Genomic DNA, 24,924 nt, shown 5'->3' with positions numbered 1-24,924 from the left:
TGTGTATTAAAGGCTGTGCTTTGCATGGGCCAAACTTGTTGGCTGAGGGTGCGGTAGATCTTTTTTTTTTTTTTTTTACAATAGATCTATTCTCTGCTGTGTGTGCTTCTATATTCTAGTAAAGCTGGCGAGAGTGGGGACATGAACATGGCAGCCAGACAGCCCAACAATTCAGCCTACTGTAGTACAGTCAGCATTATACTGAAGGAATAGAGAACAGAGAGGAGAGAACGAAGGAGTGTGAAGTGAGGGGAAAAGTTGGGAGGGAGTTGGCAGTGTGTCAGGAGTACACTCTTGAGCTCTGCACGGTGCAGAGCTGACGCACTAAAGCTCAGAGAGACAGAGGGAAGAGGGGAGGGCAGGGGAGGGGAGGGGCAACAGAGAGTCAGCAGTGGCCAGATGGAGCTCTGTTTGTTTTGAAGTAGGTGACTGCTGCTGAGAGCAGGACAGGAGGGGAAACGCATATCATATGGAGTCTGAGCAACAACAGGACAGCAAACTGTTTTCTGCTTATGTGGACAGATTTTGTGTTGCAGCTTTGCTGCTCAGTGTGGAGGCACTCTATGCAGCTCAAGGTCAAGAAGATCCAACATCAGCCTCAAGGAATAGTCCCATCTGGATCTTGGGACCCGTGGAGACAGGTGAAACAGTTTCCCTGTTGCAGCTACCAGCCTCGATATAGGCACACTATGCAGGGCTACAGGACTCTGAGGAGGATGTGAGGCCTGGACTACTGGCACTACCTCCCACAACAGTGTTGGTTCTCCCAGCCTGGTCCTGTGTCAGAGACAAGGGGGAATGGGCCCAGCCTCATTGCAGGAGGAGAGTGAGTCGGAGAAAGAGCCCAAGGTTGAGATGGAGAGCTACCGGTACCTTCTGCAGGCTGGCTCCCAGCTAGAGAGCACTCTGCAGCGTGAGTACACATGATGCTGACAGTCCACATTTAACTGATCACAGCTACTAGCAGGCTTCTGAATGTACCTGCTCTGAAACACTGTTCCATTACTACATTTCTTAGCACAGTTCAGCAGAGTGAAACTCAAATGTACCATAGCAGAGGTTTGATTTAAAGTGCTGTAACTTCTGAGAACCATTACAAGAGGTAACTGGAGAACTGCTTGTTGTATCGCAAGTTAGTCCGTTTTATTGATGTGTCAGTTCCTGCAGCTTTGCTCCAACAGTGTGGGCCATTGCAGGGATTATGTCAGCTGTTTTAAGCCAGCACAGATGGATAGATATTTATCCATAGCAATGATTTGTAGCCTGAATATCTGTAGACTGTGGGACAGTGATGGAAGAAAAAATGCATGCTGAAGCAGGGTGTTCAGAAAAAGTACATAATGCAGCTTTCATTATTCAGGGTATGTTGTGCGTATGGATGTATTGAATTACATGACATAATTAGCAGCTGAATCTAGTACAGAAAGGAAAAGCTCATAGTCTCTTTCATACAATAATGTAATTGACATAAAGATTGCTTCCAAAAGATTGATGTCATTTAAAAAAAGCATTAAAAACATTTCCCCATCATCATCAATTTTAAAGTCAATTTTTCAAATGGCAGAAAAAAAACGGAGATAAGATAACAGACAGAAATAGTGCCTGGTGCGATTGACGGCTTCATGGAGGTGCTTCCTCCTCTTGAGGCTAATGTGATTACTTTGGGATCTTGGCAGCTTTGAGTTATTGTTTAATTGATGACCCTTTGCCTTTTTATGTCTCCCGTGGGTTCATTGTACCTGGGCTGTAGCGTGTGGGTAACAGAGACCAGACTTAGTTTCTATTTATACCATGTGACTGTTTTTTTTTTTTTTTCTCTCAATGTGAAATGTGAGCCCTGCGCTCTGGTTTTGTCCTAACCTGCTTACATGTGATGCGGTGACGATCATAAAGGACACACTGCTGTATGAAACAATAACCAAAGATTCATCATTTACCTAATGGATAATAATACATAACCGTTTACATAGTTCACCTATTGTCCTTTCCCTTCTACAGCTGCATCATTCTCAATATCAAATGCTTTGTGTGTGGGCCTTCTTTCAAAGTAAACCTACAGTATACACAATACTTATGTAACAGGGCCCAATAGACAGGACTCCCCTAATCTAAATCTTCTTTTTAGTGTTGTCCTGCTTATTAGTTAAAGTCTGTGTAAACAAGTGTTCCAGACAGTGCAGTATAACATGAACACATAATTTCCACTATGCTGACAGCAGTATGGTTAATAATGTGTAAATCAGTAAACACTACAAAGACTCATAGCTATATCACACTCCAGCTGTCAACTAACACTCCAACTGATCTTTATATAAGTGACACTTCAGCTACTTAAAGTGACTGTAGCTTCTTTCATTGCTTACTTTTCAATGACAGTTCAACTGTTGTCTCTTACACTTCTCAGTTGCTTTCATGACTGAGACAGTGATTGACATTTCGGCTGCTTTCATCTCTTACTTTTCAGCTGACAGTTCAATTTCTTTCAGCACTAACTCTTTACCTATTCGTCTACTTTCAGGACTTCTATACAAACTCATAATTGAATGCTTAAACCTCAGCTGACGCTTCAACTGCTTTAACTGCCCCTAACTTAGACTGCAACTCGCACACTTATTCAAAAGATTTAATGTTCGCACCTGCAATATTCAGCATAAATGAGCATGACAGAAAGCCCCTTGCAAGTAAAATGTGATAAATCACTAAACACCAGAAAGGCTAGCAGCCCTAAATGGCACATGTCACAGTTACTCGAAAGTATTGCAGGTATGGGAGCTGCTCAGCCAAAGATATGTGAAGCTGTTGTGTAGGGTTCACCATCTCAGCCTTCCTGGTCTAAAACCAATCTATTTTGATGCATCCTAGCGGGTAGAACGTTCTACTATCTGCTACCATTCCTATCAAAATGCAGCCACCCACCAGTCTAATCCCCTTAGCACTGAAAGCTTTGTTTAGCAAAATATCTCATGACCTAAAAGCATTATGAGACTAGGCCTCTGTGTATAAAAATGTTTGTTTGTGTAAGAGGGGATTTTCTTTTTTTTGCTCTGTGTGAGATTACGTGTGTCCACTTTTTGGGTCTCTACAAAATCAGACTGAATACATACTGGTTAATATGTATTCTCTACACTACAACCAGCCTCTGCTTGCTGTCATTATGTATGATAAGACTGTACTGTATGAGTAAGATGTGGCACTGTGCCGGTCAGCCAGTATAGAAAATTGTTTTTTGTCATTCGCCATGAAAAGACCAGTTTCTGTATTTCTGTGCTAAACACTTAAATATACGTAAATATTCAGGTGGAAGTCATGTTCAAACAGCTTCTTCCAGTTTCAAGTTTGCCAACCTATTAATATTGACATCTTAAATTATCTATAAAATGTATACACACCCTTTTACAATCAAACACACCTTCATTTGTTGAGATATTTTTGACGGAAAAGTCTTTTTTCCCCTGCTGATCATTGTCAAAAAGCCTAATAAAATTCCCTGTGATTCAGTGTTGTAAAAGAATAAAGCATGAAGAAATACAGGGGGTGAATGATTTTTATAGGAGCAGTATGTAATGAAATCAATGTAGGCGGATATCACTGTTTAAACAACAGAGATAAGCTCCCTGCCTTCAGCTTTGTATGCAGACTGAGCGGATTGAGTTTGGATCTGTTTGACAGTCAGCAAATCTCTGTTTCCATCCACATTGGCAAACATTCCTCTTACTATGTGTGTAAGACCAGAACAGCAAACAGAGGTCATTTGACTTTTGCCTGCACACGCTGTCCTGCATGTCATCATGGAAAGACTATGACGCAAGCTCAGAGAGAATTACAGCATTCTGATATGAGACGGCATCTAGAGCTGCAATGATTAGTCGACTAATCGATTTGTTGATTGAGACAAAAATAACTATTTTGATAATCGATTAATCCTTTAAATAATTCCTCATGCAGGCCTCTCAAATATGATTTAGTGCTTCTTATCACATTTATATTAAACTGAATATTTTTGGGTTTCGGATTAAGGAAGCAAGAAATTTAAAGATCATCTTGGACTTTAAGAAACTGGGATGGACATTTTTCACTTTTTTCTGAAAAGATTAATTTAGAAAATAGTAGGCTGATTGTTGATAGTGAATATAACTGTTACTTGCAGCCCTAAAGGCATCTATTAAGTAGTATTTTATTTTTGTTATTGTATTTTTAAAATGTTTTGTATAAATTAGTTATTTATGCTAGACTGTGTTAAAGTTTTATAATGTTTCCTTTAGTTATACATGGTTAGGCATGAGACATGATTGACTGACTGTATGACATTTCATCTTGCAGTGTCATTAAAAGAATCATGTAATGCTCTTTTGGATCTAATTACTTCCTGGGGTACCTCCTCTATCCTAAGGATGTCACTAACTCCTTTATACACTACTCGTATGGGCACTTTCATCCTCACCAGGGTGCAAAGGCCAATCCACCTGGGAGGGAGTGTGTTACGTAATTTATCTTTTCCACACATCCAATAACTATCAGCTACAGCAGTTGTTTGTTCAAATAAAAACTGGATGCTGGGCACGGTCATATTAATATTCAGACATATCTGATCTACTGGTTCTGGGTTTTCATACCATATAGGTGTTGTAGGAAAAGCTGGAGTTACCTTTGCATGTGGAAACCATGACAACACCCAGGTTACTTTACAATTTACAGTAGTGTTGCCTACATCAACTCCATTCCAGTTTCTACTGGTATCAGCAAAGCTTCCACTAGCAAAGCATTCATAATCAGCTGTCTCCGTGTTGTTATTTCATTGCGTTCTGGAAGGTTTTCTCCACAACAGTAGTCGGGCAGAGTAAAGGACTTCAGTATCTCCAGAAAGGTTTACTATCAGCGTTGCAGTTTGCAGCACAGGCTGCCCTAACTTTGATCAAATGCAGTAGAGGTCCGCAGTGTGTGTGCTTGTGTGTCCTTTGTTGTTTGCCCAACTGCTCTCATAATTTATCAGATTTACTCAGTGGCACCTTATTTATTTTATTCACCTCTTATTTATATTTCAAAATCAATCTGAAACTTAAATATATGTATTACATAAATGCAAATAATCATGTTGACTGTTCAACACCTCACTAGCTCACACACTGTTTTGCCTAAATAATTCATAGTCATAATAATAATATGCCTGTATATGACAGTTATCCAAATGGAAAATGACATTACATCTATTCAGTTGAGACTTGTGTCCGCTTCCTGAAGCGTGTGGCACAGGGTATGAATGATTATATAACTATTCCAGTGTGACGGTAATGCTACCCTGAATCTATTTGACACACAGTCCAGCCATTGGCCCTGCCTTGGCCCAGCTTGGCTCAGCTGCTCTCTGTTACAGACGCGCATCAAATATTCAGCAGGTACCAGTAGAGCTCATTACCTGCTCCCTGACAGCCTGACGGACACTATTACTGCGGTGGATGCATGGAAAATAACACCTCCTGTTTTCCTTCTCTCTCTGTTTCTTTTGCCCTCTCTCATCTTTTGCTGACTGTGTTTTTCTAGTTATCTGCTCCGCTTAATTTTTAATGTCTCTATCCATTATGGATGAGGAAACAATGAATTGTCGCAAATTTACAGCCCTGGAGATCCGTTACATAAACTGCTGAACAATGGCAGAGATTTGGTTTCGTATGGTTTTAACAAGTTTTTTCTTTCCTATATCTGTTGTTAATAATTTTTTGTTTGGATCCCCCCCACGGGTTTTGTAGTTAGTTTTTTTGTTTTGTTTTGTTTTTTTTTAAATATTTTTTTGGGCCTTTTATGCCTTTAATGATAGGACAGCTGAAAATGGACAGGAAGCAGGGGCAGAGAGAGGGGGAGTGACACACAGTAAATGGCCGTCCGATGCGGGATTCAAACTGGGGCCAGGTGCAGCGAGGACTGAAGCCTCTACACACGGGGCGGCCGCTTAACCCACTACGCTACCGACCGCCCCTTTGTACTTAGTTTTGTATTATCTGTTCTACCTTTTTTGTGTCAATATGGGCCTTAAGAGGAGAACTGTGCTTCCACAGATGCTCCTCTAGCACAAGTCTTACATAGTTTATATTATTACAGGAGAGTGGGATCTGCAAAGGTCAAACAGAATCTGACCCACGATTTGTGACTGTACACTGGAGCTATAAGCCCTGATGGCTGATGTACTTTTTCTATACTTAAAACAAAAACTGGAATGGCACTAGTGTTTAGTTCTGCTAACCCCACGTGGATGTACTCCTCTGTCCATTCCAAATAAAGATACATGTAAAAAAAATAATAATAATTATTGTTTGGAGAGAAAGCTTGGTAAATTATACTCTTATTTGTCACTGTATTTAATGATGTAGTATATGAACTTACATTAAAGATCCCTTAATTAAAAGGTCATAGCCTCAGTCTCCACACCAACAAAACATCCGTCAAACCTAAACGTATTCCTTAATCTGGACAAGATCAGCCACTACATGCATTCATAATGTACATGTTGAATGATTTCTGGTGCACCAAAGGGCAGATGTATGAACTGCACTGACTACTCTGTAAGAGACTGTCTGCATTTATTAGCCACTTAGACTACAACACTAATGGCACCAAGCATGAGAAACTGGGCCATCTGCCAGTCAACTTAACACTATATCAACATCAGTTTAGATGCTGTACAGTAAACCGGCTAGTGTTTTTTTAAATTTTTTTTAATGATGCCTTATTTGCACCAGATGCAGGATTTATATCTGCCACAATATGGCAACATATATAGAGAGAACAACATCTGCTGAGTATTATCATGGAATACCTCTAAAAGTGTCTATTTTCAGATTAAAGCTGAGCGGGGTGAGTCACTGTCTATAAATGTGAGTGCGTTCATGTCAAAGCAAAGGCATCAGCGTGGTTGTCACAGTGGAAAAGTCTTTGAAACATTATTTAGGCCATGGAGTTACTTCACTGAGGGCCTTGGAAAATGAACTTTTACACAGTTGTTATGCAGGTTTTATAGACTATGAACTTTTTTTTGTGCTGTGGTGTTTTTCTTTAGGATATTTTCACATCTTTGAAGAAGTACACATCATCTGCATAAACAGCACTCTGCATCAAATCATTAAATTAATTTAGGTAATATTTGGTTTCAGGTCTTTGCTGTTTATAATTTGTGTATCTTTTTCCAGAGGTGACTGTCCCTGTAAGCATGAAGGAGGTGGGAGGCTACATAGAGAAACAGGTGGCATACCTATCAGGTGAGGCCTTGTTTAGTCATCTTCTAAATGTATGATATATAAAATCCTACATCACTTTTGATTTGATCTCTGTCCGATCCTCACCAGAGCTTTGAGTGAAGTTTTACACTCTAAAACATATCTAGCCATATTTGTAATCAATTGCTTATATCGTTTTTTCCCCCCAGGGGGCCGTGGGGAAGACTCCAGTGTCATCATCACCCTCCCAGAATGCTCTGCTTTCAGTGACATTCCAGAGGAAGCTTTAGCCAAAGTCTTTACATACCTCACTCTCATCCCTCGGTACGTCTTTCTCCATCTTTTCCTGTCTGCCTCGCTCCCTCTGTCTTTCTGCAGTGCACCAAAAGCCCAGCACTTGTATTCTGAGCACAGCTGGCTCCTCACCTCACTGTGTCAAATGTCCTAGTGATGCCCTCTATGTCAAACCCCAGGGCTTTTCCCATCATGCAGTGAATTTCAAATGATAAATGACTATGCATGTATGTAGTTGTAAAGCACTTTTAAATGGCATTTACGATTTACAGCAACATCCTTTTCCATTTTCCTGCTTTAAAACTTTCAGTGATTACACAGAATGACATTACAACTACATACAACTGCCTCATTTTTCTTGCAGAACGAGGCAACCCGGAGTAAAATTTATCATCATTTTAGACCGGAGACTGGATACATGGGCCTCTATCAAAACTGCACTTGCCAGGATAGCAGTGAGTTTCATATTTCCATTTTTTCTTTTCATCTAGGCCACTTGTATCGAATCAATACCCCTAGCAGACACTAAGACATCATGCTTAGGACAAATTGCTGCAATTGCTGCAACATGGCTGCTGTTTTATTTATGAGTTGCTGTCCGTGGTTCTGAAAACCTGTGCAGACAGGATCCATAAGATCAAACTATTCTTTTTTGTTGTTGTTGTTGCATATAATCAAAGAGGTTATTCATCTTGGTGTATAGTTGCATGAGGTGTGTAGTTTGAAAGAGTAGCCTAAACATTCAGTCTGCACTAAATGTCCCATTGCATATTGCTGCAAATGTATATGAGTAAGCAAAAAAAAACTGTGTGATGACGCGGGGTGATGAGGAGTTAGGAAGGCGGGAGGGAAACATTGCAGTCAGCGGTGCCTCCCTCCGTCTGAGAGGCAGCAGCAGCAGCAGCGCTGCGGCTGTGGACAGGCGGCCGAGGGAGCTGCATTTACCTTGAGCTTGGCACCGATTTCGGGAACTTACATTTAACCGAGATGGCTTCCAACACCATGGCTGATTGCTTTTACCGGCGGGGAATACCGAAGATGCGCCGGAGCCCGGTAATGAGCTGATACTTAGTTAAATTGACGGTGTGAAGAGTTTGGGGTGAAGTTTTTTTTTTGGGTGCGGGCGCGGTGAATGCGGCAGTGGCGCGGGCTGTGACTGCTCCACGGGGGGTGTAGCACTGCGGTGCAGCGCACGCGTTTCTGCTTCGTCATGCGATTGGCTGTTAGTGAAACCTGAATGAAGTCTGATCAGGATGATGTGTGGCTTTTTTTTTTTTTTTTAAATGCATGTTCATCATCAAGCAGAAGCTTGAGTTATCGAGCAGCGTGATGGAGTCAGGACAAATGAAAGTCAGAAGTTGCGTCACGTACAAAATACATGTAGTGATTATATTTATATTCCAGAAATGAATACATACATAGGAGGCAATCTTGGTTATAAATCCTGCTGCAAAGCTGGCTTTGCATGACTTACACCTACATGAATGGAAATGTGCAAATCCTTAAGTATAGATAAGATATCAAAATCTTTTATTTACTTTTCGATCCGGTCTCCTCACACCTACAGTAGGCTTATGATATGCACTGCTGTAACCCCTGTGTCTCCAGTATACTGCAGAAACTGAGCAGACTGAGCAGACACAGTCAGGCAACGACCTCAAACGACCTGAAGATGAAATGCAGCATTTGAAACGGTTTAGACTGGACCTTGACAGAATGATTTGTGTCCTGTCAAATGAGAGATTATTCATGCATGTATGCAGACATGTAAAGATCCATGTAAATCTGCTGTGTGTTGTGTGAATCCTCCTCCATATGCAGCATCATCAATATGAAAGTGAACCTCTCTCTCTTTTTTTTTTTTTTACCTCTCCAAGGCTTCTTTTCCCGGGAACCTCCACCTGGTCTTGGTTCTCCGACCCACCAGCTTCTTCCACCGCACTGTTACCGATATTGGCTTTCGCTTCAGCCAAGAGGACTTCATGCTCAAGATGCCAGTAAGGCAGCTCCTCCTCAGTTACCAAACATGTCCCACATCACAACAAGGTACACCTCGTTCCTGTTTACAACCCTGATCTCCATGAGTCAAATGTTCTGTGGTGGACACAGCCAAGAACGCGAGCTGATTTCAGTTATAACTTTTGAAACAAAAATGATAATAAAGCAGCTTACTCTACCACTTTGAAAATGTTTCTGATGATCTAAGTACTTTAATTTGGAAAATCTGATGTTTGTCATGCCATTTTCTTTTCCTGCGACTATAGCAAACAACCTCATGTACATACCAGTGACTCTAATTACCCTTTATTCTGGTGTCTCCTCCAGTATGGCAAAGAGACTTACCCAAATTATTTTTCCTCTTAAAAAGATGATATTTATCAATTTTAAAACTGTATACTTAGATTGGAGGAAAAATGAAACCACTCACATGAAATCTGCTGAAATTACAAAGTGTTCTTTGTGAGGTCTCAGATTTTGTCTACACCTTTAGGTGGTGATGCTGAGCTCTGTCACAGACCTGCTGCGCTACATCGATGAGAACCAGCTGACTTCAGAGTTTGGAGGCACTTTGGACTATTGTCATAGTGACTGGATTGTTTTACGAACAGTAAGCTACAAATCAATTCCGAAACACAATGGGGCCAAACAAACTGTATCATCCTTCATCACCTCCCCTATGATTGAGCCAATGTTTGTTTGGCAGTTTAATAAAGATGCTGCTGGAAATTTTCCATATGTGAACATGACATATAAAATACATGAGGAAATGCACCTATTCCACTCAGGTCCTAGTTCCTACAGTCACTCTGTATTTTTGTATCTTTTTCTTTAACTGCAGGCTATTGAAAGTTTTGCTGTAACAGTCAAAGACATTGCACAGATGCTACAGGGCTTTGGCACTGAGCTGGCAGAGACAGACATGCCTGATGAGGGAAAAGCCATCGAGTATCTCCTTGAGTCTCATACTGACAAGTACAGGAAGCTCAAGGTTTCAAATGTTTTCATATAAGATTTATTCATATTACCACAATTATATTAGTCTTCTATTTTTTTTGTTGACTGCTCACTGCTCCTCATTTCTGTTGTAAATTGTTTGACAGGATGCAATCAGGTCAGTGTCAAAGGAGGGTCGTCATCTTCTCTTAAGCTTGGAGACCTCTGGGAAGGAGGGTGACTCCCAGTGGGATGTGAGGCTAGACTGGGAGACAGTACAGAGGTAAGACAACTTTGAGCAGCATTTTTCTTTTGTGTTCTTACTGATCATTTCTTAGATTAGTTGCTAAAAGGTGTAAATAAATAACTGAGCACTTTACAGTGGAAACAAAATGAGACATATGGCCCTCTGTCCCTCTCTATTATAGGCTTCTAGCACAGCTCAGAGACATGGAGTCAGCTTTTGATGGCTTCTTTGAGAAGCACCATCTTAAACTCCATCAGTACCTGCAGTTGCTCAGATATGAGCAAAGCTTTCAGGAGGTAAGGATTCCATTCTGTTGTCATGTGTCCATGTATATATGTTTTTGTTTGGTTGTGTCTGCACACATGGCCTGTATTTTCATACAAATGGGCACTTTGAGATATACTGTAGTTCTGTTCAATCCTCTAGGAGCCACCCAGACCGGTGTGCCTTTTTTTTTTTAGTCTTTTATCTCATTGTGTGTGTTTTCTCTTAAGATGGAGATGTGTCTGGACCATCTGATGACTCAAGAGAAGGAGCTTCTGATATCTGTCGACACTCTGGGTCAAACAGAACAGGCCCTCAAAAGGTTGGACAGTCTGGAATCAAATGCAAAGGTCAGCCAATATCTGCAAATAACAGAACTTATTTGCAAGCTTTGTGTGCCTGATAGGTTTGCCACAAATACATATACTGTACATGTAGTGGATGTGTCTATGTTGGCTCTATCAGGAGGTGATGGCTCGGGCTCAGATCATCATCCTTCACGGACACCAGCTGTCAGCCAGTCACCACTACGCCATGGCTCTTATTATACAGCGCTGCAACGAGCTTCGCCACTACTGTGATACACTCAATGCTGCTCTGAAGACCAAACACACTCGTCTTCTGCAAACGCACCAGCTTCTGCTTTGTCTTAGACAGGTAGTGAGACATGTAAACACACACACACACACACACACACACACACATTCACAGACACAGACTTTCTTTATTGTGATACACATGTGTTCTTCAACTTCAGGCCCAAACATGGTGTGATGATGGTGCATATCTGCTGGCCAATCAGCTGGTAGATAAGTTCCAGTCTAAAGAGGGGGCCCAGGCTGCTTTGAGGGAAATTGAGAGGTTCCTGGAGGGGGCACCGTCCTTACTGAACTCAGGACCTGACATCCTAGCCATTGAGTACGAGGCTGTCATCACACCTCAGCTGCAGGTCACTGATCACAACCATTTTTTATGTAAAAAGAATAAAATACGTCCAACATTACCAGCATTTTCAGACCATAAAACGTAATCAATTTGTATTTCGTGTGTATCTGTTTCTCAATATCAGCACTTTCTCTGGATTTTACATCACAATTGATTATCCAACCTTTGTGTCTTTCTGTTTTTCTGTTAGGCCCAGATAGGGGAAACATTTGCGAAGCATACAACAGTGCAGCAGATGATCCAGAGCCGACAGGCTTGTCTAAGGAAGCTGGCTGACAAACATGTGCGACCCATCCAACTGGTGGCCCCAAGGCCTGAAAACCCGCCACGCTCCAAGTCCCCACTCTTCTCCCCCAAACACGGTACAGTACACAGTATATATCAGCAATACTCAATAGGCGGCCCCCAGGGCGCATTCGGCCCGCCGGCAACCTATTTGAGGCCCCCGAAATGTTATTTTTTCACTATGGGTTTTGGTTGGGTGTATATTGGGACTTGTCTCCATGCCAACAGACAGCCTGTTATTTGTAATTCGCTTTTGGAGCGGTTCGCATATTGACACTTTGCCAGCTGTAGGAGCCTAGATTGCACGAGAAAAAAAGATTGCACGAAAATGGCGTGTTCCAAGTTCTCTGCTAACAGAAAGGTGGACAGTGAAAATCGGCAATTCAAAGAAGAATGGACTGAAAAATCTGCATTCATTCCTCCCTCCAACCGGCACAAGACCCATGTGCTTAATATGCCAGGAGACTATAGCTGTGATGAAGATTTCCAATTTGAAACGGCATTATGAGACAAAGCATAGGGATTTTGAGGAGACATTGCCTCAAAATTTAAAGGGTAAGAACAACAAAAATGAATGCACTGAAATTGTCATATCAAGCTGCAAGCAGGATTCTTGTCACATCTATAACACAACAACAAAAAGCAACAGAGTGCTCACTTCACAAGAAGCCATTCTCAGATGTAGAAATAATAAGAGAATGCATGACTGAAGTGATGGACACAATGTGTGAAGGCAAACAAAAAGAGGAAATTAAAACTAAAATTAAGCAAATCCCCCTCTCAGATTCCACAAATTATATTTTATTTAGGTTCATATTTTTGTTGTTTTGAATAAAAAGGACATTTTCTTTTGAATATTACAGTATATCACATGTGGCCTGACTAACCTTAATAAATGGATATTTGAGTCATTGAAAAAAAAGATTTGTATTTGAGTACCCCTGGTATATATTTAATGTCTGTGTGTACGCAGACACATCAAAAGAATCAGTGATGGAACTGAGATTTTGTCATCATACACATTGTACAGTAGACGCAGTAGGCTTTCTACAAACTCCCAGCCAGTCCCCCCTGTTTCCCCAGACCAGTATGTGGTCTTGTCCTAGCTAGTATGGCCTGGCAGCACTACCTCTCCCCCCTTGCATATATCCTTTAGGCACCATGGTTACATTAACACATCACAGGGTCCCATTGAGTAGGTATTCCTGTATTCCTGGCTTCAGGGGTTAGCGCAGCACCTTTACAAACAAGCTGTAACAAGGGTAGAGGGTATAATCAGTCTACTGGGAAATACCTGACTGCTCTATTAGTTGGGATAGCTTCTATAGAACCACATGTGGTTCATATACATTAAAGGACCTTTCATCTCCCTCCGTGTCTCGAGGGAGGTTGCACAAAGCTAACCATATACAGTGGTACCCAATTAATACTGTATGTGTTATCGGGTGTGTTTTCTTTTTATTTGAATGTATCTATTGTACCAGTGAATGTGTCTCCATCACAGAGTGAGTGAAGTTAATAAGACAGATAGCTTTTTCGTCTTTGTCCATTCAGTCTTTAAATGTTTTGTTCTCCGTGATATGAAGCTATACTAATGAGAGAGTAATAATATAAAAGAGAATGACCCCTCTGAGGGTCCCCTTGATACAGGGGATGCTAACCATTTAGGCGAGAAGATGAAGGGAGAAGGGAGGGTTTAACTTTGATTAATCTGATCCGGTACATGCATGCGTGCATGTACTGTATGTGCATGCACAAACATGAATGTGTACCACTGATTAATGTAACATGGCACATGCAAGGGCATGAGTTGAGCTTGGACTGTTATGTAAGTATTCAGCTGCCAGGATCAAAAAGACCGTGGTGCCAAACACTGCTTCAGATCTGTACATACTGGTTCTAGGCTGCACCTTTTAGAGGAGGCAACCTATTATCATTGATTACCTTGAATGTCGATTATGGCTGATTAATGTTAGTTTCCGAGGAATAGATAAGGTCACGGGCAGGGCAAGCAAGTCCCTTTGAGGCACATGGTCATAAAAAAATAATTGTTTTTGATTTAGCGTGGGTGCTTCAGTGAACCATCTCTTAAGTATGCACATATAAAATATGCCGTATGTGAATCACACCCTTTGATGAGCTGCTGTGGTTGATGATCTGGCTTTTACAGGTGATGGTTTGAAGTTCACATTTGACATTTCTCTGCCTGGGAAGAGAGCATCCCGAAAAAGTCCCAACCCTAGAAAAGTAAGAAACATTTTTTGTTTGTTTTAATCATTTATTTCCTTCCAACATCACATCAGCTGTATTGATGACCAACATGTAAACATCTAAAATCGCTTGGTCCAATGTCTGTTTGGTATGAAAACATTTTCTCTAAATACAAAGGCGAGAGTCAGTGTTGATCATTTGTGTTGTGTTCAGATAGAGGTGATTCATGACTACCAGGAGAGCCGGAGCTGTGTGTCATACAGTCTGGAGGGAGAGGACAGCCCAGATCAGTTGAAGCGGTGAGGAGGAGGAGGCATATGTCCATGCATCTGTCTGTTCTCAGTACTGCTCTTGATCCTGTTTACTTTGTGATTCTCTTTGTTTGGCGCTAATGATGCCCTCTGGCTCACTCTCTCTCTTGTCTACTTCCCTGTATGTTGTTGTGTCACAGTCATGTGATGAGAGAACTCATAGAGACAGAAAGAATTTATGTGGAAGAGCTGCTGTCAGTCCTGTTGGTGAGAAAACACATATATGTCTCACAGCAATAAAAAAGACTTGGTTGATGGTTAAATGACTCAAGGTCATATAAACTGTATATATTTCCGTAATTGTGTTGTTATGATTCAATATTGCAGGGTTACAGGGCTGAGATGGACAACCCAGCTCTGTCAGGGACTCTGCCCCCGATCCTGCGTAGCAAAAGAGACATCCTCTTTGGAAACATGCCTGAGATCTATAATTTTCACAGCAGGCAAGTGATTAATGACTCACATCATGCATAGAGTTTAGTAGACAAGCATGGATGTTAAGTGTGAGAAAGATTCAGAACACATTGTTGTAAGGAGACGGATGCAGTTCTGGTGTATACTGCTGTAAATATTTTAACTTTAATTACTCTGTTAAAAGCCAAACATGTAGTAATAATCTATGACTACAAAATAAGCTTTGCACATGTTCTATGAGACGGTTAATACACCAAAATACACAATCCTAGCTGAAGGTAACTGTGTGGTACTGAGAGAGATTGACAGTGTGATATACCTCTATAACTCAGCGCTTCAGGGCAGCAGATGGGTTTGGTAAAATAAATGTATTTATTGCATATACTGGTCATAGGTAACTTAGATTTACAAATAACAACAAAAGGAGGGGAACAAAGAAAAACAGGCTTGAAGGTGCTGCTTAAATCAAAGAAATAGGTACAACCAAAAGAGGGCTCATAACTCAGAGCTTTAACGAGGTCTACCTGTCTCTAAATAAATAAAATGAAAGAAATAATGAAATAATATCTGACCTGCCCCACTTTTACCTGTCCAAAATCTAAATAATTGTGTACTTTCACTGAAAAACTAAAGCTGGCCCAGTCCCATAGCTAGTTAAGCATGTGCGTCAGAGACCAAACGTTCTGCTTAACATGAATGCAGAACACTGGAAAGAGCCAGTCACATGAGGTCCTGAAAGCCAGTTATTGTATTAAAGCTGTCATATGAGTAGGTATGGTATGGTTTGTTTATGCCACTTTATCTGGCATTTGAGATCTAATTCTTTGCCTTTGACCTTTCGGGGAATCCAGGGTTTTCCTTCAGGACCTGGAAGGATGCCTGGAGGCTCCTGAAGGTGTGGGGGCTTGTTTCCTGGAGCGGGTGAGATATTAAATGTTTATGTTGTGCATCCTCTTTATATTTTGATCATTTGTACGTAATCTGTTTCCATGTTTTTTGAACAGATTTCTCTTTCATGTCTCCCCAGAAAGAGAGTTTCCAAATGTATGAATTATACTGTCAGAATAAGCCACGCTCTGAAGCACTGTGGAGACAATTCTCAGATTGTGCCTTCTTTCAGGTCAGTTTTACTATGATTTCTTAAGACGGATTAAAAATCAATGCTTGTCTCAAACAAAGATATGAGCTCTGAACTGAGTAGTATCTCTAGGTTAGTACATTTAATTTACAATTAAAAAGCTGTGATCAGTCAATGACAAGCATTACATTCATTGTGATATTATTTGTCTTCCTTGTGAAGGAGTGTCAAAAAAAGCTGGAGCACAAACTGGGACTGGATTCCTATCTGTTGAAACCAGTCCAACGCCTCACCAAATACCAGCTGCTGCTGAAGGTTAGACAGAGAGCAGCCTCATGTCACAAACATACACAGAGTCAATGGTCTACAGTATGTATGTCACACAGGCTATTATTATATACTATAATTTCCATGAGATTAGACTTTAGATATTCCAGCACCATGCTAGATGGAAATCAACCAAATGGGCAACAACAAAATAGGCCCAATTATTAAAAATATTAACATCACTGTCACTAATCTCAACAACTGTCAGAAAAAGACTTCTTTCTTCACTTTAGCTCTAGTTGTTTCAAGTCTTGACCACTAGAGTACAGTGTTTAAGCTGCTGTATTTATGTGAGATTTGCATGAATTTATGTGTGCATGTATTTGTAAACGTGTAAACTCTTTTTTTGTGCGTTTAGGAACTATTGAAATTCAGTACAGATTGCAAGGGAACATCTGAACTACAGGAGGCACTAACAGCAATGTTGGACCTCCTTAAGTCAGTCAATGACTCCATGCATCAGATAGCCATCACAGGATATGAGGTACAACAAACCCATAATCTGTGTTTGACTGATAAGAGCTGAACTTTATGAAGTACTAAACACGAATTCATTTGAGATAAAGCCCTCTCTCCATTATACACAGGGTGACATTTGCGAGCTGGGCCGTGTGTTGATGCAAGGTTCTTTCAGTGTGTGGATCAGCCATAAGAGGGGTCCCACGCGCATGAAGGAGCTGGCTCGCTTCAAGCCGATGCAGAGACACCTCTTCTTGTATGAGAGAGCTCTGCTCTTTTGCAAGCGGAGGGAGGAGCATGGAGACGGCTCTGACAAGACCCCATCTTACAGCTTTAAGCACTGTCTGAAGGTCTGTGTCTTTGTTTGTGTGCCACTTATTTTATTAGATAACATATATTTTGAATTTACCTTTAGTGGATCAGTTATTCCAGTATGTAAGAATACTGTACTGCACATCATGTTGAATGACTAATGGTGTCATTTTGAAAGTAGCCATGATTGTCAGTTTAGTTTAGGAGGAAGGAAATATTGTGATTATTATCAGACTAATATACTTACCTACTTCGTTGGGTAAAAGTCTGTCTTCTATATAAATTTGGTTGCATAGGAACATTTTTGGAAGCTTTTTGAGCCTTTATTGTATAGTAGCAGCTAAAAGTGGAAGGAGAGAGGGGAATGACATGCAGCAAAAGGCAACAGGTTGGATTCGAACCCTGGGCTGCTGCAGCAAGGACTAAGCCTCTGTACATACTCTTTTTTTTTTTTTTTTTACTATTTGCTTTAAACTATATTCACTTCCATACTGTACAGTATACAATATTTTGAAAAAATGCAGTTGCCCATTAGCTACTACTGAGGTAGGACTAATTCTTCAGGGCCCCTCAGAAAAGCACAAAAACCATGCAGCACCCGCACAACACTGCATCTGTCAAAATGATGATGATTTAAGTGATTTAACTGCTTAAAAATAAGTATTTAGTGAATGAATGCAGAAATGAATTTTGAACACATTCTATGCAGAGTTAAAAAACACACTGCACTGCTATGGGTAAATGTTGACAGTGTTTTTTCTTACTTCCAAAAAACAACAACTGCACTGAACAAACAAACAATTTCTTTTATTGATTTAAGTGTATTAATTTTAATGACTTATTATTGTTAACATATCTATTCTTTGGTTTTAACGCAAAGTAATTAAGTGAATGATTCACTGGAGACACAGTTGATGCTGGTGTCTGTATTGATACCTTTTAACACCTGTAAATTGCCCAGCTGGCCGCAGGACCTGCTGTATTCCTGTAAGATTTATTCTTTTGTCGCCTTCGTTGTATGTGTTGACGCGTGGAGGGTGTCACAGCTGGTGTCCCACCAACAGCTGCTGCTGCTCTTGATTTATTATTGAGGGTGTGCGGAGGAAGCAGTCACACAGCGGAGATGTGTGAATGTTTGTGTTCTGACAGGACAGATGTGGTACATGATGTAAGTCTGATGTATGATGCGCTATATGTGCCGCTCGTCCTAATGCTGTATATGTGTGTGTGTGTCGGTGTAAACAGTGTATGTCTCTTGGCAGATGACTGCTGTGGGGATCACAGAGAATGTCAAAGGAGATGTGAAGAAGTTTGAGATCTGGTACAGTGGCAGGGAGGAAGTGTATGTGGTTCAGGTAAGGAGTCTGAAAAGTTTAATGCTGGCAGCTTAAATATAGTATCTCACTGATCATTTAATTCTTCTTTACCTACTTTATTGTATTTTTAAACACTGTCTGCTCCAGATACAAAATTAGTTGATTGTCAGAAAATGAACTAGCAACAATCTGGATAATTTATTAAAGCAAAAATGGAAATACAAAAAAATATACCTTTCATATTTACAGGTGTCTCCTGTTACAGTAAACTGAATAACATTAGGTTTTGGGGGCTTTTGGTTGGGTAAAATAAGACAACTTATAATCCACTGATCATCTGTTATGTTTCTATTGTGTCTCAGGCTCCTACAGTAGAAGTGAAGATGGCCTGGCTCAATGAGCTTCGCAGAATCCTGACTAACCAGCAAAAGCTACTCAGAGGTCTGAGAACAACTCAAGTTAATATGGGACAGAATATCTAAGTACAAAAATCCACTTTCTAGCTTCAGTGCTTTGAACTGCTTCTCACGGCCCCAGAAAGTCCCTAGTCTTTATTGTCCCAGGAACATAAATACATCATACATATACTGTATGCACATACTCATGCCCATATATACCATATATAATTGCACACACATCTATACATAGTATTTAGGGCTGCTATGGTATGTGAAAAGGACAAAACTCCTGCCAAAGTGGGCAGTTAGACAAAAGTAATGTGAACTTGATCTGTATTACTTATAAAGAATGAAGATACATGCTCAAAACTAAAGGTAATGTTCAGTTTAAAATCAGCTGAAAACCTGAACTGGAAATGAAAATTCTGTCTTACTTTACCAACTTCCTTTTCGTGCAGATGAAGCATATCAACATGGTCAAATGGTTGGACATATGCAGATTTCTCCACCACTCTCTGAGAGGTTAGTACTTATGGTTGTGTGTGTTAAGCGCATGACTGTAGGCTACAGTTGCACAAATACACAAAGCACACACAGGCATTTATGCAAAACACACACATGCAGTCACAGCACTATTATCTGCATTTGTTGAGTTTTCATATCTGAGCACAGCTTGAGTGTATGTGAAGATATCATTTCACATTGCCCTGGTAGAAGCTTTGTGTGTATGTAGCGGTGTGTGAGAACGGGGGCGCAGGCCCCCAATCTGTCCACTGCTGTCTAGTTGCCTATCCCCATTCCTCCGATCCCCCCACCTGCAGAGGCATGCGGCCGTCCAGAGGGGTTCCCAGGGGCTGTCTGCCGGGGCTGGACTTTGTCTCGCTGTCGGCCGACGTGTTTATGTGTCTGCGTTCCCGAAGCCCCCGTCCCAGAAGCCCCCGGCAACGGCCCCGGCCGCGGCCCCGCCACCGCCCCCAACGCCACTGACCTGCCCTAACGCTCAGTGGTAAACTCAGCCTGGCTCGCCTCGCCCTGGCATGATCCATCTGGCCTGGCTTGGGGACCCAAAAACCCAGGGCTGTTGTGTTTGCATACTGATCGTCACCTGCAACCTCCTTTTTCTGAACTTCATTCTGGTTCATAACTGACCCCCACACTCCCTCGCTGCGCTGTCTTAGCAGCATTTCTAACATGGTATCTAAAACGACTGCTCTTATTTCTGCATCTCAGATTTGCTATTTTGCATGTTATGCAAAGGGCAAACAAAAAGAAGAGTTTTGGTTTTCATCCCATGAGTTTTCTTAATTTCCTCATGACAGCTGGTCTTTAAGATGGGGCTCGTTTTTTGAGATCTAATCAAGCTACTGTTGAATTTTGCTTTTCCAGAAACATTCTTACTCAGCATATCATAATAGAGTGACCAAATATCTAAATTTGGATCTTGATAAATCGAGACCAGATCTTCCCTTGCTGACACTTGCGTGTGAACACCGTGTCAGTGGTCTGTGAGTCCTACTTCCCACTTTTACAGAGAAGCTTGCACATGGCTGATCTGTGCTCTGTATTGCTATCTGGCTGGTGCCTGAATGGTCATGGCTGTGTGAGAAACAACAGGACAGAGTTGTTCCTTGACACTGATCTGGGGCCAGCTATACTATCAGATGGTATGGATCAGTTTCAGGGAGTGAGTGCTGACCCTAGATTGTGTGACTGAGGATGACATCTATCCTGAGAGTGTTTGCTGGCTTTGTTTACCATTTGTTGACGCCAGCTGTTTTTCATGTTGTTTCCTCCAGCAAGCAGCAGAGGGCGTCAGTGAGCTCAGAGGACACAGAGTCGGGCAGGAGCAGTCCAGACCCCCAGCATCACTCCCCTAAACACCAGCACAACCGCAGGAGTGAGTCCACACGCGTTTATGCCATAATCAAGTAGATACTCAGTAACTAAATCCCCAAAATGTTATGGGAATGTATTTGTTTGCACAGTACTACACTGCTGTCGCTGATTGTCTTGATAATCTCTACCTGATGTAGACGTTTGACTTTTCCCCCCTCAGCAGTTCAGGTGTACTTTGACCTGAAGAACCAGGTACATCGAGGAATTTGGGGGAAAAAGGTCCAACTACTGAGATTAGCTTTTGATTCTACGTTCTTGTTAATTTCCCAGTAAGTGACAAGGGGTCTTATAATGTCGACATAGTTACTAAGTATCTACATGGTGCCTTTAAGGTGTTGTAGATAAATGGCATTCATTAAGTACCTGTAACAGCCTAAGGACTGTGTGTGTTTCAGGTTGGCCCGGAGCTCATCACTCGGTAGACATCTGCGAGGGTCTGGAGGAGTGGCCTGGAGGTCGGGACGCTTTCCACCCATCTGATACAGAGGAGGAGGTTTTGGTGCAACTGGTGAGACCGTATGCAGTCACATTAGGTCACATTAGGTCACATCACTACACTTTAGTCCTACAATGACAGCTCACAAAAAGTCCATATGTGGCTTTGAAAGTGCTCAAAAGACCTTGTAGCAGAATTCATATTGTTCTTTATTTATCAAAGGATAACCCCTTGAGATGTATCATCTCATTTTCGAGGGGGTCCTTGTTGCCAACAGAGTTATACAATGTTTACAGACGATACAAAGACGCAGACACCCAATTCACATTTGACCATTAATGACCTGTAATATCTAACAATGCACTAATTTAGGGTCACAGTTGATTCCAGTCTAATTGCCCATATGTATTGTGAAACTTCTGCACTCAACCTTTGTCCAATTAAAAATATTTAATTTCTTTAGCCAGAAGACTGTTTGAACATTTGTGCCGTTGCTGTTAAAGCAGCAATAAAACAAACAAAATCCTAAAATTGTAAAATCATGATGGAAAAAAGCAAGAAAAAGACAGGAATCCATTTCTTTATGTCTTAACATCTGGATTACTTTATTATATTTACTGTTGCCTCTTGAAATAATTTCACTCTTACCTCCAGGGCATCCTTTTGTTTTTGCCCTTTTTTTTTAAAATGTTTTTTGTGTTTTAATTATTTCTTCTGCCTGTTACTATCCTGCCTGTGTGATATTCTGTGCTTCACCACCTTTTATCATGAAGCTCTTGGTAAATATTGTTTTGAAAAGTTCCCTATCAATCTTAACTATATAAATAAATCTTTACACACTTTCCTTCTGCGCTAGTCTCCGGGCAGATACATGGCTTTGGCTGACTGTCTTCAAAATGGACCAGACAGCATCACCATCAAATGTGGAGACGTCATCCAACTGCAGCATGAAGACAACAAGGGACGCTGGTGAGTTTCCAGCCTGTTAACACACATGCCGCGAGGTAAACCAGTCTGTCAAGGTGGCTTAGTGATATATCCCACAGGCTACAGGGTATATACAGTGTGGCTTTAGATGTACAAGGTGTGTTTTTTGAGACAATAAAACCCCTAAAGGTATAAAAATGTAAAGCTAGTAACAAATTGTATTAATCTCATTTTGGCCTCCCCTTTTTCTCTTCTCCCATCTCTTCTCCTGTCTTCACTTCCTTCTTCAGGCTGGTGAAAAATCTGAGTCGGCGACAGGAGGGCTTCATAACTGCTGCCAGCCTGCAGCTGATTATAGGAGACAGCAGTCGAGGACACTCCTCTAGACTAGGGGGTAAAGAAAAGTCATGGACTTCTAAGATGACAATGTAATGTTGAGCGGTAGTATTTCTTTACTTTTGATTTGCTTAAACATCTGTATATTTTCTTCTAGACCCAGGGAACCTGAAGGTGAGAAAGCTCAGCTCCCCGTAGAGAAGAAAGCACAGAATGTGAATCTAATATTTACCTATGGATGGTGAAAAGACAGAAGGAACAGATTGAGCCATAGCTGTCCCACTCCTCACCCCCTGCCCCGCCTGCTTTCTCCAGCACAGTTCAATCAATAAAGAAAAAAATGTGGGAATCTACGGACCTGATATTCTTCCATGTTTTGATTGACAACCTCCTGAGGGCGGTGTTTTTTTGATTGTGAAGGTGTGCTGATGCACCAGCGCAAAAGGCTCAGGAACTGTTTAGCCCTCTTGGACAATTAACAGCCGATCCCTGGATCCTGATTGGTCTTCCTCTTTTCGGATTGGTGATGAGTATCTTGTCCTTCTGGCGCTCTCATCTGCAACACACATATAGTCGGGATCTGAAGATGCTGCTGCACCATTTCATAATCTGTGGAACATTTTTCAAGCCTTCTTCATTCCAGCTCATACTTAGTATCTCCAAGTGTGTGTTTCTGTTTGTCTCAGTGTGTGCTGGATGGATGGTAACCCAGGATTTGCCTGAAACATTTCTTAAAGCAGAGACTTTTGTATATAGATACAGTGTCATTTTTAACATTGTACCTCAGTGTTTTCGTTAGTCGATGTTTTCCATTGAACTATTTCATTGTATTTTTCTTACATTTCATTCCTTAAGGCACCAGTCTAGTGTACAGTCTAGGAGTTAAAATGCCAAAATGTGCCATGCCATAATGCCTTTTTTATTCCTGCTCTTTTGGAGTCTCTCGTACGTACTGTTTGCAAAATCAAATACTCTGTTATTGCTTCAACTTTGACCTCACAAATATTCAACAGGCACTTTAATAAGGTGGATGGACAAAATAGACAAAAAGAAATCCACCTATTGTCTACTGAATGTGTGCTTTGCTTGCCACTTTACCTCTCTCACTGTGCAGATCCCCCTTATTCATGCTGTTATCTCCTTTGTTTATTCGTAAATGTGTGATGTGTTTGGGGGGTAGACATACCCCCTGCATGCAGGCAGCAGTTGACATGACAGTGATGGTAATGTAAGACAAAGGTGTACATGATGAAGATTGATGGCAGTGTATTCCTCAGTGTGTGCTGTAGACGGGAGGCTCGTACCACAGAGCACCAAACACTGTCGTTCTCCTCAGGATCTTTTGAGAGCCCGCTCTCAGTTACGGCTTAGAGAAAGGAGAATGAGGAGTAAAAGAAACAGAGGGAGAGAGTGAGCGAAAAATTATGTTGTGTACACCCCTCTATCACGGAGAGAGATTGTTTCCTCCTCACCATTACAGCTCAGTTAATCTTGGGTTCCCCATTAAAAGGGATCATACAGCCAACATGAAATATACCCTCTGTGTCGAACGCTTAATTAAATATTGATTGCAGACTTATATGAATTTACCACATCAAATCGAGGCCCCAGTCGGAGGGCTGCCTTTGATACGATGTGTTTGATATGTAAATGAGGAAGCAGCAGGGGCTGCTGCGCACTACACATTTCCTATGTTGTTAATTTATTTATTTTGCTGTCATGTTGTTTCTTCACATTGTGAGGTATCTGTGCAGCCCCGAATGAATATTTACAGAAGCTATGCTTGACTTGCACATCAAAACCCCATTTTATTTCTTTTTAGTTTATGTGACAAAATCAGATGGTTTCTTTGTCATTTTGATCTGAAATGCTGCAGATTTTGCACAGTTTTTCCAGGTTGGAAAACAAAAGAAAACCTGCTTGAGATAAGATGTATCCTGATGAGCCAGGTAGCCTAAGCTTGTGCTTGAATGTTTCTTTAACATGATATTGCATGGCAACTGAACAATCAGCGGGTATGCACTGTTAGACAGTCGCTTTTTAAAACTGGCTTCTTTTTGTACAGCTTCAGTTCTGTAAAGAATAAATTAAAATTAAGTATTTACTGCAGCAATTGTTTTGGCAGTTAGAATAATCCAATACTTCTTGTTTTAACATGGCGATACATTTGGCTGAAAACTAAGGCTGCTCTCTTTCAGATACCCTGATTTCATCAATTATTTCTGTATTCTTGTTTTAATGGAAGCCAATTTATATAATAAAACTGTGCAGACTTTGATCTTTTGTGTTTGTGGTCACAGATGCCCACTGAAGCCCAGGAGTGGAATAT

General features: G+C 41.1%; 1 protein-coding gene across 3 annotated transcripts; it reads left to right on the top strand.

The window, feature by feature from the left end:
- The first annotated feature begins 266 nt into the window (after nucleotides 1–266).
- Nucleotides 267–24,903, top strand: mcf2a (MCF.2 cell line derived transforming sequence a). Of its 3 annotated transcripts, XM_027285817.1 has the most exons (30): nucleotides 267–913; nucleotides 7,179–7,247; nucleotides 7,415–7,529; nucleotides 7,864–7,954; nucleotides 9,377–9,496; nucleotides 9,991–10,107; nucleotides 10,339–10,488; nucleotides 10,601–10,716; nucleotides 10,862–10,976; nucleotides 11,175–11,294; nucleotides 11,410–11,601; nucleotides 11,702–11,893; nucleotides 12,080–12,251; nucleotides 14,345–14,421; nucleotides 14,599–14,684; nucleotides 14,837–14,903; nucleotides 15,024–15,139; nucleotides 15,962–16,031; nucleotides 16,138–16,230; nucleotides 16,411–16,503; nucleotides 16,874–16,999; nucleotides 17,103–17,324; nucleotides 18,549–18,641; nucleotides 18,965–19,043; nucleotides 19,459–19,522; nucleotides 20,797–20,897; nucleotides 21,292–21,404; nucleotides 22,189–22,301; nucleotides 22,550–22,653; nucleotides 22,753–24,903. In XM_027285817.1, the coding sequence occupies exons 1-30, from the start codon at nucleotides 799–801 to the stop codon at nucleotides 22,791–22,793; spliced, it is 3,342 nt and encodes a 1,113-aa protein (XP_027141618.1). In that variant the 5' UTR covers nucleotides 267–798; the 3' UTR covers nucleotides 22,794–24,903. The 3 variants fall into 3 exon arrangements, with proteins under 3 accessions (XP_027141618.1, XP_027141624.1, XP_027141632.1); XM_027285823.1 differs by lacking the exons at nucleotides 267–913; nucleotides 7,179–7,247; nucleotides 7,415–7,529; nucleotides 7,864–7,954 and adding an exon at nucleotides 8,338–8,552 and having other exon boundaries at nucleotides 22,753–24,899; XM_027285831.1 differs by lacking the exons at nucleotides 267–913; nucleotides 7,179–7,247; nucleotides 7,415–7,529; nucleotides 7,864–7,954 and having other exon boundaries at nucleotides 9,484–9,545; nucleotides 22,753–24,897.
- The last annotated feature ends 21 nt before the right edge of the window (nucleotides 24,904–24,924 follow it).

This window comes from Larimichthys crocea, chromosome I (assembly GCF_000972845.2).
Source record: "Larimichthys crocea isolate SSNF chromosome I, L_crocea_2.0, whole genome shotgun sequence".
NCBI lineage: Eukaryota > Metazoa > Chordata > Actinopteri > Sciaenidae > Larimichthys > Larimichthys crocea.
This window is presented reverse-complemented; position numbering and strand designations above follow the sequence as displayed.